Genomic DNA, 14,864 nt, shown 5'->3' with positions numbered 1-14,864 from the left:
CAGGATGAAACAAATTCGGCTGCATTTTTATGATATTTTTCCTGCTGCTCTTAGCTTTTTATTTACCCAAAGTAATACAATTTTCCAGAGAAGTGTAACAGCTCCAACATATGGAACTGCTATCCAGTTCACTGCTTAGGTGCAAAACTGCATGGGAACAGTGGTGTGTCAATAAATAGCTTACTGCATGTCAGGGAAAGTAGTCTCTCAGGAACCATATTGCCAGCTTGGCAGTATTCTAGCAAAGGAGATCTCAAGATGGAATTGGTATATTAGTGCGGTTTAGTGAATAGGACCCAGGCCTAAAATCCAACTCGAGTAACGTGAAGACTAACTGGAAGGCAGAGAGAAAGGAGCAAGAACGGGGGGCTTGTTAATGCACAGGTCTATAAATCAAGGGGGCTTTCCCCTTCCTCTAGCACAAACTTTGAGCTGATTTTGGGCATCCTTGTAAATCAGTACACTGTAGTTTTCCGCTTGAGAAACAATATCATAACACCGAGTAAGCTATTTGGTAACCAATTGTGCTGCCTTTACGCTTGCTGAGTAATACTTTTGTGGCACAAGAGAAATCAGCAGGAGTTATGATTTAGGTCTGATCTGCATACCAGTTTCATGCCACTGAGATTCTGCTGACTTCGAGGTTGTTTCTGTATTTTCAGTAGCATTGCTGATGTTTAGATTTCAATCCAGTATAACTTACTTAGAAAATGAGAGGAGAGTAATTCCTGCCTTTAGTTTAAAATGTCAGCGCATAACAAGTCAACAAGCCTGGCTCTAGGTGAAAGTTTCAGACCTGAGCGTGTCTTGATTTAATGGCACGGAACGAGACTTGCTTGTTAGGAGAGGAGAAAAGGGCGTATTATTGATGGTTTCAAATGATCTGATTTTGTGGGTGCGTACGGTTGTATGAAAGATTTTGTTTATGGTATAAAGCACAGAAGAGTGTGTGTATAGGTATAACATCATTAACTTTCTCCTGTGTGCTTAGGGAAAAAGGTAATGGGCCTGCCTGTGTTTAGTAACACTTGGACCTTGCAAGAGGCACTAAAATAATAGTAACACACCGGGGGGACTGTCATCCCATCAGGATCATGTGAACATATTTTTAGCTGTTTGTCAGTTATACTATAGGTGAACTGTGTCATGTCAATGGTATTTTATTTCTTGTCAACAGTCTTAATTTTTTACATTTGCCACCTAGGTCTAGTTGGAATGCCCCCTTTTGAATGACATTTGTCAACATTCACCTGCATTATTTAGGAAGGATAGTTTGATAATTTGGACATCTGAAAACATAACTCTGGTATCTACTTCCTCCCTTTGCAGTACACAGTCTGTTTTGGAATTCTTCACTTCTGGATTTTAGCCCTGGTGAATGGGGAGGGGAGATTAAGTGTCACTCATACCCCCTCAAACGTGTCACTGAAATCCCAGATGCCAGCCTCGTGTCGTCCTTTCGAGAACTGGGAAATGCACGAAGGCAGCTGGTAGGCACCTCTTTCCTCTGTGCTGTTATACACCCGTAGGCTTTGGCACTGCTGGAGATCAGACCTATAATTTCATGCTAACTGAGCATTTTACGCGACTCCCGGTTTGACTCTTGTTTCTGCTTATGTATAACATACAAGTTCTCTCTTCTTATCTTCCATTTATGTGATTCCTGGCATTTTAAATTCAGGTAGATTAGATTTAGACTTTTTGTAATGAATCTGCATCGTTTTGTGTTCTGCATACTCCTGAAATAGCCTGGGGGAACCTGATAGACACAATTTATGTGTATCATTTAGAGACCTAAGAAGGCATCTGATTGGTTTAGTCTTTCTTTTGTTAGCTCTTTCCTATAATTCTAATCATGGTTTTACTGTAGCATTACACTATTGAGGAAAGTATGATTTTTTTCGAAGGCAGAATGCTCGCCATATTTAGAAATGGTGGTACTTAAAGGAGAATTGCTCAGAGGTCTGTACAGCAGATTTTCTCCTACTGATTCTAGTGGTAGCTCAGATCATAGTTTGCAAGGTAGAAATGTATCCGACACATATTTCACTGACAGTGAGTTTAATTCATCCATTTCCTGACTTCAACAGAATGCGATATGGCTAGGATGCTTCTGTGCAGCACTGAGTTCTACTGCTGAAAAGCAGTTTGTGTAAAAGCAGGAACAGATGCTGATACTGCAGTGCATTGCGTACGGTGAAGTAGAAGGACTGACGAGATTTGGTCACATTTATTACTGTGGTGGTGAGATTCTTGGAGTCTTCTACATGGCTGCTAGGTCTCTGTCACTTTGCACAGAGCAGAGCAAAGGAGACAGGAGTATTAAGGACCTGGCCCTGTAATTTTCCAAATGAAATCAATCAGTATAAACAGTAAGCCAAATTCTCTTCTGATATCACTCAATGCTCTTCTGTTGGCTTCAGTAAGGCTGCCCATTTGCAGTAGCTGAGAATTAGGCTGTTGCTCCCCCCACAACCTTTCTGATGACTTAACACAATTTTTTAAACATAAAAGCCTTCTTTCGGGTCTGGGTTGTTGGCTTATATGTTTAAATTGGAGGCATGTCAGTCCTCATGTAATCAACACTTTGAAGAAGATCCGTGAATGAGGTTAGGTAAAAATGCATTTTTTTTCCTACTACTATCTGGATTTTCTCAGAACCTAGATAATTTTATCCCATTTGCATCAAACATGCAGGTAACTTTAGAATCCTGCATCTGTATTGTTTCTAGGGAAGCAAAATAAAATTACAAATGACAGTAATTGACATTACATGCTTTAATTAAATTTCCTCCTCTGTGAACCAAAACCTTTTAACCAAGTATTGCAGTGCTATTTCTGTATTTATTTGTTACATGGGTTAATGTGCTATGTGGCAGATACGGTATTTATCCATTTTCACAAATTAAGCTATCAGTGTCATGTTGCCTTTGAATTGTTTCCTGTATTGATGGCCAAAACCGCTTGAGAAAGACTTTAGTCCTCCCTGGCTATAATTCTGTTTTTACAAAGCTGAAAATTGCAGGATTGAACGTGAACCCTTAGGAACAGTTTGGGAAACTCTAGGCCCGAAGCGTCTTAACAGTGTGCTGTTTTTTCCCTGCAGTGATCCTCTGCTAAGAGAAGGGAGAAGTGCGCAGGCTTTTTGAATGATGGTGGTGATGGAGTTAGATTACAGGAATTAAAAATTAAGTCCTACTTGAATTGATGTTCGTGGCATGTGAAAATGGATTACGGAGAGTATGATTAGAAATTCCTCTACTTGGTCCCCAAGCTGTGCACTTCAGACCTGCTTTTGTCAACTTCTTGCCATGTTACACCCTCTGAAAAAGCAGCTCTGCTTCAGCTAATTTGCAGCTCTCTTGCTGTACTGTAACTGCACCTATTAGAACAGTTTACCTGGGCATGACCTTGTGGCTACTACTGTAGGTACAAAAACCCAACATAAAACCCAAACCAAACAACTTTAATTTACTATTTTTGTAAAACAGTTATTTTTGAGCATGCAAAAAAAGTGCCACTTTATGGATAGGTATAAATAATCACTTATAGGTTGAATTGAGGATGCAGGTTTCTGTGTCTTCAGACATTGTGGATTTTCTTAACATACAATTATCTGCAGCATCCTCCTTGGTGTTTCAAGTGCAGCATGGGTTTCCTTGAGCTGTACTTGTCTCCCAAACAGGATTGACGTAATAAAGTATCTGGGACGCTTATGGTTCTATTCAAAAATTAAGGAAAGGAAAGATTGGTAAAAACCTGCCAGCTCAGTATTGTCCTGTAATAGAATGCTGTTACTTAGCAGTTCAGCAATCCAGTTTCCCAGTGCCAGAAAGCAATGGGGCTTCAGGAGTCAGAATGGGGAGCCCCATTAGTACTTGTGAGTACAGCATGAAATGGGACTGTTGGTGAGGGAAAGCTGCTTTTAGGAGCGACCCGGTAGCTGCAGAGCAGTGTGTGTCACAGACTCCTTAGAACTGGCAAAGAATGTGGTTTCACAACAGTCATGAGAGCTCTGTGCCTTTTTCTGTAAGGAATTGCATCTGATACAAAACCTGGGGGAGGAATGTTATGTAGCTGAATAACCCTAAACAATAAATACCTCTCAGTTCTCCACACTTGCCTTTTGGCACTGGTATTTTAAATGAAGTTCAATTGGAAACTGGAAAGGTAACCACTTTCCACGACCTAGCAGCGAGCCAGGGATGTGTCAGTTACCTCATCCTGCTCCAAGCTGAAACAGACACTTAAACATTTTACAGCTTCTGAAAAGTTTTAGTCTGTAGAAAACTTCATAGCAATTTGATTTTTAGCCTGAGTAAGTAATTGCTTTAGATTATCTTTTCATTAATGTCCCTCTCTGGAAGGACCCATAGGCCATAAAACTAGTTCATTTCTTACCAGTAGTTTATTACTCTTTTGATGGCTCATACCTCTCCTTTCCTCCACTTTTTAGTTTTTGTATGCTTTTGCCTGGTTTAGAGCTTAATCCTCCTTCCATGTGAGTTTTGCTAATTACTTCATTAGGGAAGTATTTAGAGAGAAAGAAGTACTGTGATCAGGACCTGAATTTGGTAATATCACCTGTGTATCTCAATTCTGGCAACAGGATTCAAACATTCTGTAGTTCTTGTTAACCAGCCTTTTTTTCACAGAAAAAAAACACCACAACAACCAAACAAAAAAAATCTGAGAAATTTCACTGCCAATATTACCATGTCTGTGCCTAGTTGTGACTTTATTCAGTTGTAAGGGGGAAAGGTGCAAGTTACTACAGCAGAAGCAGACTGGGACTGGTAAACACGTGCTTTACGCTTGCAGTTTGAGCATTTTGTTCAGTTATACGACTGATAACAAAAGCACAGTCAAAACCGTATCCCAGCACTGAGAATGCAACTCACCAAGCTGCAAAAAGCAGATTTAGTTTCTTTTGCAGATGGTCTATGAGTCTCATGTGGCATCATATTAAATTATATAGGCAGTCAGTCACTTGTTCTGAAGCGATGCTCAGAGCTGAGAGTTGTGATGTGCTTGGACCATTCTGTTGGAAAACAGGCTCTAAAGCTAATACAGCTCCTCTGAAGGGCAGCAGCGAAGGGGCCTGCAGAGCAAGGGGCTTCAAACAGCTTCAAGGCTGCAGTTCTCCCTGTGATGCACTATGAGGGTGGCCCCCCGACCCTATGATGGGCTGTGGAGCATTTTGCCCTAAAGGTAGGAGACTAGATGGACTCATTTAGTTATTTTTCATCTTCGTTTCTGTGATACTTTAGAAGTATTGTTTTCTACCTTATATTTTTGCAATGGTTGGTTTTTTTGTTTTGTAATATTTTGAAGATAAGGATGTGAGTGTTGCTTTCTTCTTGCCTTTGTCAGGCTTTGTTTTTCCTGGGTAAGAGGAAGAAAATACAGTAGTTTGTTAATTTTGAATGCTGTTCCATGAAAATATTTCTGCAATAGGAGTGAGACAGAATTAGCTGTTTCATCTTAGTGTTATTTCATAAAAGTATGTGTTTCTATTGACTTCAGTTTGGTACAAATTCAGTCCTTAAGTAATACTAGATCCGGTGCAAAACCAGTGATTTTTATCAGCTGAATTTCCACTCAGGGAAAATTGTCATTTGTAGGCAAAAACACGCTTGTGATAGCAGTTTTCAAATGGGCTGTTTATCATGCATTAGGTAAGTTTTAATATTCATGCTTATTAAAATGAAAATTTTGTAGTACTGAACCCTTTCTAATAGGAATATTAACATAAACTCATTTATAACATCAACACCCGAAGGCTGCAGATTATTTCTGGGAACCTATGATTGTTAGTGCTATGAAGTAAAACCCATTTAAGGTTATTTACTTGGATGATTGAATTGCAGGTTTTGGTGTATTCACCTGTGAAGTAGGAAACAGCCACCGTGCTATTGGTATGTTTTGCACGCTGAAATTGATACATTGGTAATGACAGCAACCCATGAAATGCATTTAACAGGTAGGGGTTTACACAGGTGGTGTTTCCCTTGTCTGACAGCTGTTGACAGGTGGTAAGCAGCAAGTGCTGCTCTGAACTTACACCCCGCTGGAAATCTCTTGAAAAAGACGGTTGCAATGCATACGCAGTTCAGAGCTGTGGGTGTACCCTTACAGTGCTGCTGCTTCTATTGCTTGCAACTTGTTTCCTGATAAGAAACATATGAGCACCATAATCAGATGAACAGTTCAGTAAGGTAATTTTTTTGAGACAGGGCATTTGGAAGTTGGAGCAGCTGTTTGAGTTTTATAAGGAAATGAGCAAGATTGAGAATGCACAGGAGGGTACCAGGCAGTGCCTGTGAAGGGCAAGGCACAGGGCTCAATGAAAATCATTACTACTGGTTATATGAAAAGAAGGGTGTTCTCTGTGCTGTGATATGGGTTTGGGAAACAAGAAGTACAGATATTCCTGTCCATTCTACGTCAGGCTAAGTATAACATAGATGGGTTTTTAAGGCTGTATTTTTAAGAGCCTAGCTCCCATTTTACAAATACAGTTTGTGTCTCCAGAAAGGAAATACGTAAATGTGTCCCTTAATCTAGAAGTGCATCACTTTCTGTGCTGCAGAATGGGGTTAATGCTCTTTTCTTCTGTTGATGGGATGCTAAACGAAATAATTCTGATTAAGAGATTTGAGAACCGAGACTCAAAAGCGTTGATTTATTTCTTGTGCAAATTGAGAATGAACTCTGCTTTCCCAAGCCAGACATAGTTTCCAGTCTGTGCTACCAAAGTCCTGTCTTGCATCATCATCTTGCACATTTGCGTAAATGTGTTTTAGGAGAATACCACAGCCATACTATTGATCACACCACACTGTGATTTATGCCAGCTAACCAAAGGCCTCCCACTAGTCAGGGATTGCCACAGCCCTAATATATTCCTTCCCATCCCTGAAATGACCCTTCATGCTGTATGGCTTGGTAAGAACAGGAGGGCTTCTGCACTCTATGAAATAAGGGTGGGGAAGCAAGGTCACCTTTTGTGTAGTCCTTTCTGTAACAGCTCAAGCCTGAAGTTTTTCTGCTGTCAAATGTACATTAACCTCCATGTTGGTCAAGAGAACCCCAAAGGGTAGTTTGCTCTTCAGTATGCTAAAAGATACTTTTCTACCATTTTAAGTTTTCATTTTTCTGCCCTTCACCAAATCCAGCCCATTTTCTTTAAGAGTGTAGCTGGGTTTCTGTTGATCCAGCCAAAGCCACAGTCTAGTTTTTCCATGTTGAAGGCCTGTGTTTAGATCCCAATTCCCAAATTAGATCCTGATTTTGATTTCTTAACAAGAAACTTCAGTTCCCTAGGACACACTGCAGAGACTTTTAGAAACCATCTGTGTGTTAGGCACAAATGCTAAATGTAGCAAGTAATCAAAAATCTTTACAATGGAGGGAACAAAAAAGAATTCGAAGTCACAAGTCAATTCTCATTTGTTGTACTGAATCTGAGAACTGTGGTTAGGTGCTCAGGATTGATGCAGAAGGTACCAAGGCACGGACTGCAAGCTACCAGTTAGGCAAATAAGTAATACATCTGCATATTTGTATCCGTAATTATTTTATTTCTTCGGGTCACTCTTACCACATCTTCTTTGTGTTTACTACTTGTCCAGCCTTGATGTCACCCTCAAACTTTATCTTGGTTGACTTTGATACTAAAGAAAGGTCTTGAAGCATGAGGAGCTCTCAGATGTTAAGGTGGTTTTGGTTTTGGTTTTCCCTTCTGGGATGGAGAGACACTTGGCCACTTACTACAGATCTTTTGATCCTTCGTCACAAAGTCATCCTTGAAGATGACCAGATGCTTATATTAAAACAGAAGTAGCTGTAGGAATTACAGTTTGAAAACAGTGGCCATGTTATAAACCGTGTTGCAGTCCCTGAAAAAGAACTTTAACTTTCCAGTAAATGTAGTCATCTTCCTAATTCTTCCAAGAAGAAGTAGTAATCTAGATTATTGAGATGCAGTGAGTCCGACATTTAATATTTTCTCCTTCAAAACCAAAGCTTTGATACACAAGAAGAAAAGAGCAAGAAACTCAGGAAATCCTTAGCTTGCTACTACTGTGCCCTCACATTCCTAAGAGCTATTTTTGGGTTTTCTCTTAGGAATAGCTAGAACTTATTGAGCTGGGAAAGACTTCTTGGAACAGATCTTTGGTTTTGTCTTTTCTGCATGAATGCCTCTTGTTGATGTTGGAATAGCTACTATTAGCTGGTTGGTGATTCAGGGAGTGAGGCAAGTCAGTCCTACAAAGTCATCTTCTCCACTCCAGAATATTTGGGAAAAAACTGTTGCAGCAAGCTGGTGAGCATATAGGATGAACAACTGCCTCCACTTGCTTTGGGTTAAGACTATATCATGAGGTCTGTCTGACTCTCTTCTGGATGTTGCTACCTGCAGTTTCGTTATAATTCGAGAAATACGGAAATAGCAGTGAGGAGGATACAAGTGCTCTCCCTTCGGTCTCCATATAGCCCCAGGCACTTGATGTGTTTCTGAGATGTCTTAATAAATCAGTTCTGAGATTTCTCAATAAATATCTCAATAAATTGGAAATCTTAGCTGCCAAAGGATTTGTTTTAATAAGATATTTAGCTTTAGGGATACCACATGTGGACCAGCTAAGAACCTCTAGGTATCTTTCGCACAAAGATGCTACCAGCATATCTGAGACTGTCTGAGGAGTTTTCAGGCTGGGATCAAATCCAGTGCAGCACCTTTTGATAGGGACTTGGAATGGTCGCAGCATTTCTCATATGCCTCATTTCTTCTTAAGTGGGGGAAAAAATATCAGTGTAGTTTGAACTGCTGTCTGTATTTGTTCTCTTTTTTTTTTTTTTTTCCTAGTGATATTTTAGACACTCCTGTAGGGTGACCTGCATTTTAAAACATCTGCAGATACTGCTTATGTATTTTAAAAGATGCGTTGAGAGGATGTGTTGAAGGAATGAATGGAATGACTGGCATCTGTGTTAGCTTGACACGGCACCACTTGTTACCTCTTAGAAACTACAGGGAAAATCTGCGGAAGAGCCTTCATCCCAAATTAAATGTGAAAGCATGTAAGACTTAATGAAGCTACTCATGACATGGCAAAGAAAATCACATTTACTCTTTAAATGGATTTGAACTTGCTCCCTGTTTTGTTGTCTTTTTACCTACTTGGACCAGAGATGTCAGTCAGTGGAGGGTGTTTTCCCTGCTAATTGCAAAAAAGAAAGCAACAGCAAGCTAGTCACTGAGGTACTTTGGAGTAATTTTGGACTTTAAAGAATGTTTAAGGCAGTAAGCATTTAATGAGTACTGCATACATGAAAAAAGTATAGCATTTCTTTTTTTTTTTTTTCCTTTTCTTTTGTGAACAGCATTTCTCCTTTTTGTGTGTATGCCATGTTTGGTTTAGTGGAGAAATGAGAGAAGAAAATAGATTATTTTTTGGAGACTGGGTACTAATGCAGTGACATTAAAGGCAGGCACATTGTTGTCAGCCAGTTTGCATATTTATTTACTTTTACAAATGGTTGGCTTGGAGTCAGTAGTTAATGGAATGAGAATGATGTTCCTGTACAGATCATTTCCTGAGAAACATTTTCAATTACAAACATATCTCTGCTTTTCTTTCCTCATTTGTTATGTCTTGGAGAATAAATGGGAAGTAGCATTTACAACTTAAGGTTTATGTTCTGAAGACAATTTTAACAATGATCCCCACATAAAAAGGCCCCTTTGTAGTTGCAGACATGTGTTTATGATGTTTTGTGCTGTGAATATCAAATTTCTGGTGGACGCTGTGTCACACTCTGCAAACTTGTAAACATCTATAAATCCATTGGATCATTTTAGTACCATGTGTAATGCAGATTTATTGTCTTTTGTGTGGATTTCTTTTGTTTCAGAGTTAAAGCTGAGTTGCCAGAATCCATATTGGATGAATTATGTATTCAAGAAAATTAGGCAGTACCATTTTAGATTAATATTTTCTTTTCCCTTTGTGGACTTACAAGATGCGCACACATAAGCATTAGAAAATAACATTTTGGATGGATGGCCCAGAAAGCAATTGTGTAAGTTTGCTTGATTAAATAGCATCATTCTGTAAAAGCTTGAACTAGGACTTTTTGAAAATGCTTTTGCTGTTTTTTCTGTCATTCTCTGACTATCTTAGGTAATTTGGATCTCTTCACATTTGCCAGTACAAATTCAGAATTACTCCACTGGAATTACATCAGGATATGAAACTGGAGTATGTGAGGGGGAATAGGAATCACTCTGAGCCAGTGAGCTAGTATAAATCATCATAAATCCACTTAAATTGGTGCAGGTACACTCATTGACGCTGAAGTCTGCATTGTAGACTATGAAGGCAGTAAAAGTAAAGCACCTTTTGTGCACGAGTGGTTATAAAATCCAGCCATCAAGGTCGTAAGCATTTATCAGAAATTTGCACCCAGTAAGAGGAATACGAAACCAAAAGCGATTCATCTAAATTTGGCTCAGCTCTAATTGAGTCAATATCTCTGGCCTATACAAAACAGTAAAGACATTTCTTATTGAAAACCAGCATTTTTCTAAACTGGCTGTGATTTCTGGCTACATACGTAAACATACGTTGTATAAGCATGCATGTTTGCATGTGGGTGTATATACAAATACGCAGTGTTACTCCAGCAATGTGTCTGCAGCTAGCCTTCCAAGCGGTGCTTGTTCCAAGAAAGAGTAGCTTCAGATAGAGACACGGCACGTAAAGCTGCTGTCTGCCATGGTAGTTTACAATATCAGGTAGTTTGTCCTTTGACTTTAAACTCCTGGAGTCATGTGAATGGCAACCAATCTCAGTTTCTGGAAAAAAAAAAAAAATAGCCCACCCAACACCCCCCCAAAAAAATTCCAAAACAAAATATTTGCAACCTTAAAAATGGCAGAGATGACCTTGAATGGAAACCCCATACATTAAAGAAAGGCAGGCAGTTCAAGAACTGCAGAAGTGTGTATGTATATATATTTATGCAGGTGTATATGCATATATTTAAATCTCCTGGTTTTGAAAGATTGAGGTTAGAAGCATTGTGTTGTCGCTGTGCTCCTCCAGCATTAGGGTTCGGTTCTAGTTAATCACAAACTTTCAGAATAGACCCATTAGTGTTGTAGCACTTGAGTAATTTTAGTTTTGCAAGTATGGAGTCAATTATATGGAAAGACATGGCTCTAGCACTCAGAGGAGAGACCATTTAACACTACATCTTGCTGTATTTATTTTATGATTCTTTGGATAGATATGCTAAAATACGTCTAAACCACAGAGAGTGCGTTGGGTGATGTGGCATTTCTGAGCTCAGTCAAATAATAAGATGTGTTTTATTCAAATCAGAATAACATTAAGCCCTGAATACTAAACAGAGCAGCAAAAAGCCTTCAGCGCACAAAATAAACAAGTAAAAAACCCAAATGAAACTGTCTAATAAATACAATGTGGAGCAACAGGCTGCATGTACTAGAGGAATTAAGCCAATTTAAACCGTATGGGCAGTACTCCACTTTCAGATGTGCTCAGCGTCCAACGGTTTCAATGGCAGTTGGATGCATGCATCAAAGGGTGAAGCCTGGCTCAGAGCACCCGCGTGGATTTGATAGCATAGGTTTATGACCTTGTAATCCTAGAGCATCTAAAACAGTAAGAACTCCATCCAGCTTAAAATAGCTGCTGTAGTTGCTGTTGGTACAAGCCTGTGGGCTCCCCAGCTCGGGGGGCCAAATTTGGTGCTGGCACGATAGGAGGAAGTCTGTTGACAGCTGATAGCAGTGGAGTTGCGCTTGATTACATCATAACAAATTTGGCATGTGGAGCTGAATCAGAAGTCAGAGCTGAAGCGTCCGTTCCTTATCCAGAGTTAAAACTGGGACTTTCACATTGCCAATCCACAGAGATTTATCTGGCCCATGTGTAACCCTGTGGCTTTTAAGGGTCTTGCTTTAGAAGTGCATTCAACCCCCAGTTCCACTCAGCATGGTGACTGTAAAAAACAGAAGGACTGGATTTTCCTCTTACATCCAAAAGGATAAAGTCCCTAATCATGCCAATGTAAGCACAACGAGAACAAGCCTTGTGGCAGCTGATGCACGGGGCTGTATCTGGGCCACAGCAGAGGGTGAGAACAGAAAGGTGCTCTTAACTCTGCTTGCTGGTGTTGTCTAGGGGCCAAGCATGCCTCATGTTAAGCATCAGAGGATGCTGCCACAGGTCACAGTGCACTGGTCTGGCTCCTGGCGACTGGTGTGGTACAGCTGAACTGCAGCTGTGTCCCCCCTCATACCTTCCTGGGTCTTTACACACTGAGACTCTGAGTGGAGGTGCTACTGATGCGCCAAGTCATTCCTCAAAGTATTTTAAGAACTTAGATGATTTTATTTTCATTTCAGCTGCTGCAAAAATTGTCCCAAAGCTGTGTGATTTGTTTTTACTAAAATCTTAAATTGCCAGAGTGATTTTCATGAAAATTAATTAAAACAAATTAATGAAAAGCAGCTGGAAAATGGATTCCTCTGCTGAAACTGTGGTATGCAAACTCTTAACCTCAATCACATTTTTGTGGTTCTTCTATAAACACCTAAGGATATAATAGTGGTTTGTCATGGAACTTTTTTGATGGAAATTCTTAGAGAGTGAGGCTATACTACATAATACATTTTCTTTCTCTTTCCATACAACTTGATACAATGCATGTTCTTACCTGCTCCTTTTAGCAGTGGTATTAATCTGTAGTTAAATCTTTTGAGTATTGGGGAAAAAATGAAAAAGATGCTGTCAGGCTCAGGGTTTCTCCATCGTGTTTTCAGTTTGTAGGGGATGGGAGGGCAGGAGGAATCTTTATTATGGGACTAATACCAACCTTGGGCATTGGTTGCGCACTGCAGAATGCAGTGGCTGAGGAGGAGCTGTCCTCTCTGGCAAACTGGATCCATCTGGGATCTTTGGGTCATCTGGAGGCGTGTTGGGTAGGTTCTGCGAATGGCTCGGGCAGGTGTGAGAAATGTATGCGATTTGGGTGAGCTGCCTGGGGGAAACAAGACCACCACTCGTGTATATCTGTGTACAGCAAAGCAGGACTTAGCTCCAGCTGTACAATTAATACAACACTTGCAATGTATTCTAGAACAGATCAATGTATTAGTTTCTCCTGTATATTTATTATTATTTTATTTGTATTTTTGTTTCTTTTCCGTGCAAAGATATGGTGGATTTTTGTTTGCTTTATTTTCAGAAACTCTGATGATATGATGGTCAGGTTATTAAAAGTAGAATGTAATAGCGGTGCGCATTGGAGGACAAATATGGGGACATTCAGTGGGCCTTGTAAAGAATGCCTTGCAGAACATTCAGCCTGGAAAGGTCTACCCGTGTCTTGCTGGAGAAGTGTCATGAGCTCTGCCAGTGGGTCGCTCCCTGGAGAGAGGAGCCAAAGGCTTTTCCCACTGTCTTTCTCTAGGAAAATAAGCAGACTGCTTCTTCTGGTGTGTCTTGCCCAAGCAGAGCATCCAGCCCTTCAGGATAGGAGAGCTCCGTGGAGCAAGTTTGCTTGAACAGTTTTCATTTACTGTGCTCCCTCTTGGGACTGATGTGAAAAAAACGTTTTCTGCCCAGGAACCTTTGTGCAGAAGTTCTCCATGAACTAAACATTTCAGATCAGAAAGACCTCTGCATGGAAATTTTCTATCCACTAATGTTTTTATGCCCATAACCGTTTTGAACTGAAATGGGGGAAAAAATAAAAATCAAAGAGGTTAATAAAACCAACAGTGATTTTCCCTAAGGAGTGCTAGCTGTTCAAAAAATTGCCATTAAGTGTAAACAGTTCCTGAGATTGTATATGCTAGTCCAAATTCATCCTTGCTATAACTCCTCAGAACTCAGTGGAGTTACACGAGGGATTAACTTGGTCCATTGCTCTCAGCCATCAGTTTTAGAGGATATACAACAATCGAGGGAACTATTATTGTCAACATTATTTTATGACTCTTTAGAGCTGTTCAGTATTTGTATTTTACAGATACACAAGCAGGGTGAGTGTATGGAGCAAAGTTAGTGTTTCAGTATTTAAGGGAGTGGATTTTTCAGTTATTTTTGTACAATTAAAAGTAACAAGCATTCTAACAGCAGTTATTGCTATGAACCTTACATAGATGCCTGAATACAGCTACACAGATTCTTGAAACATGCACAGGCATTTCATCTGGCAGAGCACAAAACATCTCACAAGGCATAGAAAATACCTGGAAAGTTTTAAGTACTGTTATCACACCAACTGACTAATTATCACAGTGTTCATGTGAAACTTAGCTGTTTATTTCAGCCAGGAAGTTAAGGCAGAGAGGTAAAATTGTTTTTCAAAAGCTAACTCAGAGACAGTCACAGGGCCAGGGACAAAACACAAGATCTCTACTGTCATTCTGTACTTTTCTGTTTTCTCTGAACCTAAATTGTTTCTATAATTTTCAAAATAAACTGAGGAAAGCTTCAGGTAATAAATCTGAAACGTTAGATGGTGGATCTGTATCTGCACAAAACCCATATGTTTTAGTTCATGTCAGAAGGTGTATACAGCTACCTGAATCTTTAGGACACATGTAGGATGATTGAATTAAATTATTTAAGTTTAAACTCCGACTGGAACAGGTAGTGCTAACAACCAGTTCTGCTAAAGGTCTGTACACTGGAAAACGAGCAGTCAGAACAGCATTACTTGTTGTTCGTAAGATGGTCAGGCTCTTGCCTGGTTCGGTAAGTCAGGTGTGTACTGATTTATTGATGATAGAGCAAGAGACAAACTTGGCTGATCATCAG

General features: G+C 39.8%; 1 protein-coding gene across 4 annotated transcripts in view; it reads left to right on the top strand.

Moving 5' to 3' along the window:
* Nucleotides 1–14,864, top strand: part of PARVA (parvin alpha) — a 68,732-nt gene that overhangs the window by 27,870 nt on the left and 25,998 nt on the right. The window contains exon 1 of one of the 4 annotated variants that reach the window (XM_027810420.2): nt 5,118–5,211. The exons of the other annotated variants lie outside the window; for them this stretch is intronic. Coding sequence (XP_027666221.2) covers nt 5,181–5,211 — 31 coding nt within the window. The 5' untranslated portion in view covers nt 5,118–5,180. Of the gene's footprint in view, nt 1–5,117; nt 5,212–14,864 lie in introns of those variants that run through there. 4 annotated transcript variants of the gene reach the window in all.

Source organism: Falco cherrug, chromosome 10, assembly GCF_023634085.1.
Source record: "Falco cherrug isolate bFalChe1 chromosome 10, bFalChe1.pri, whole genome shotgun sequence".
NCBI lineage: Eukaryota > Metazoa > Chordata > Aves > Falconiformes > Falconidae > Falco > Falco cherrug.
The sequence above is the reverse complement of the archived record's forward strand: the minus strand, read 5'-3'. Positions and strand labels throughout refer to the sequence as shown.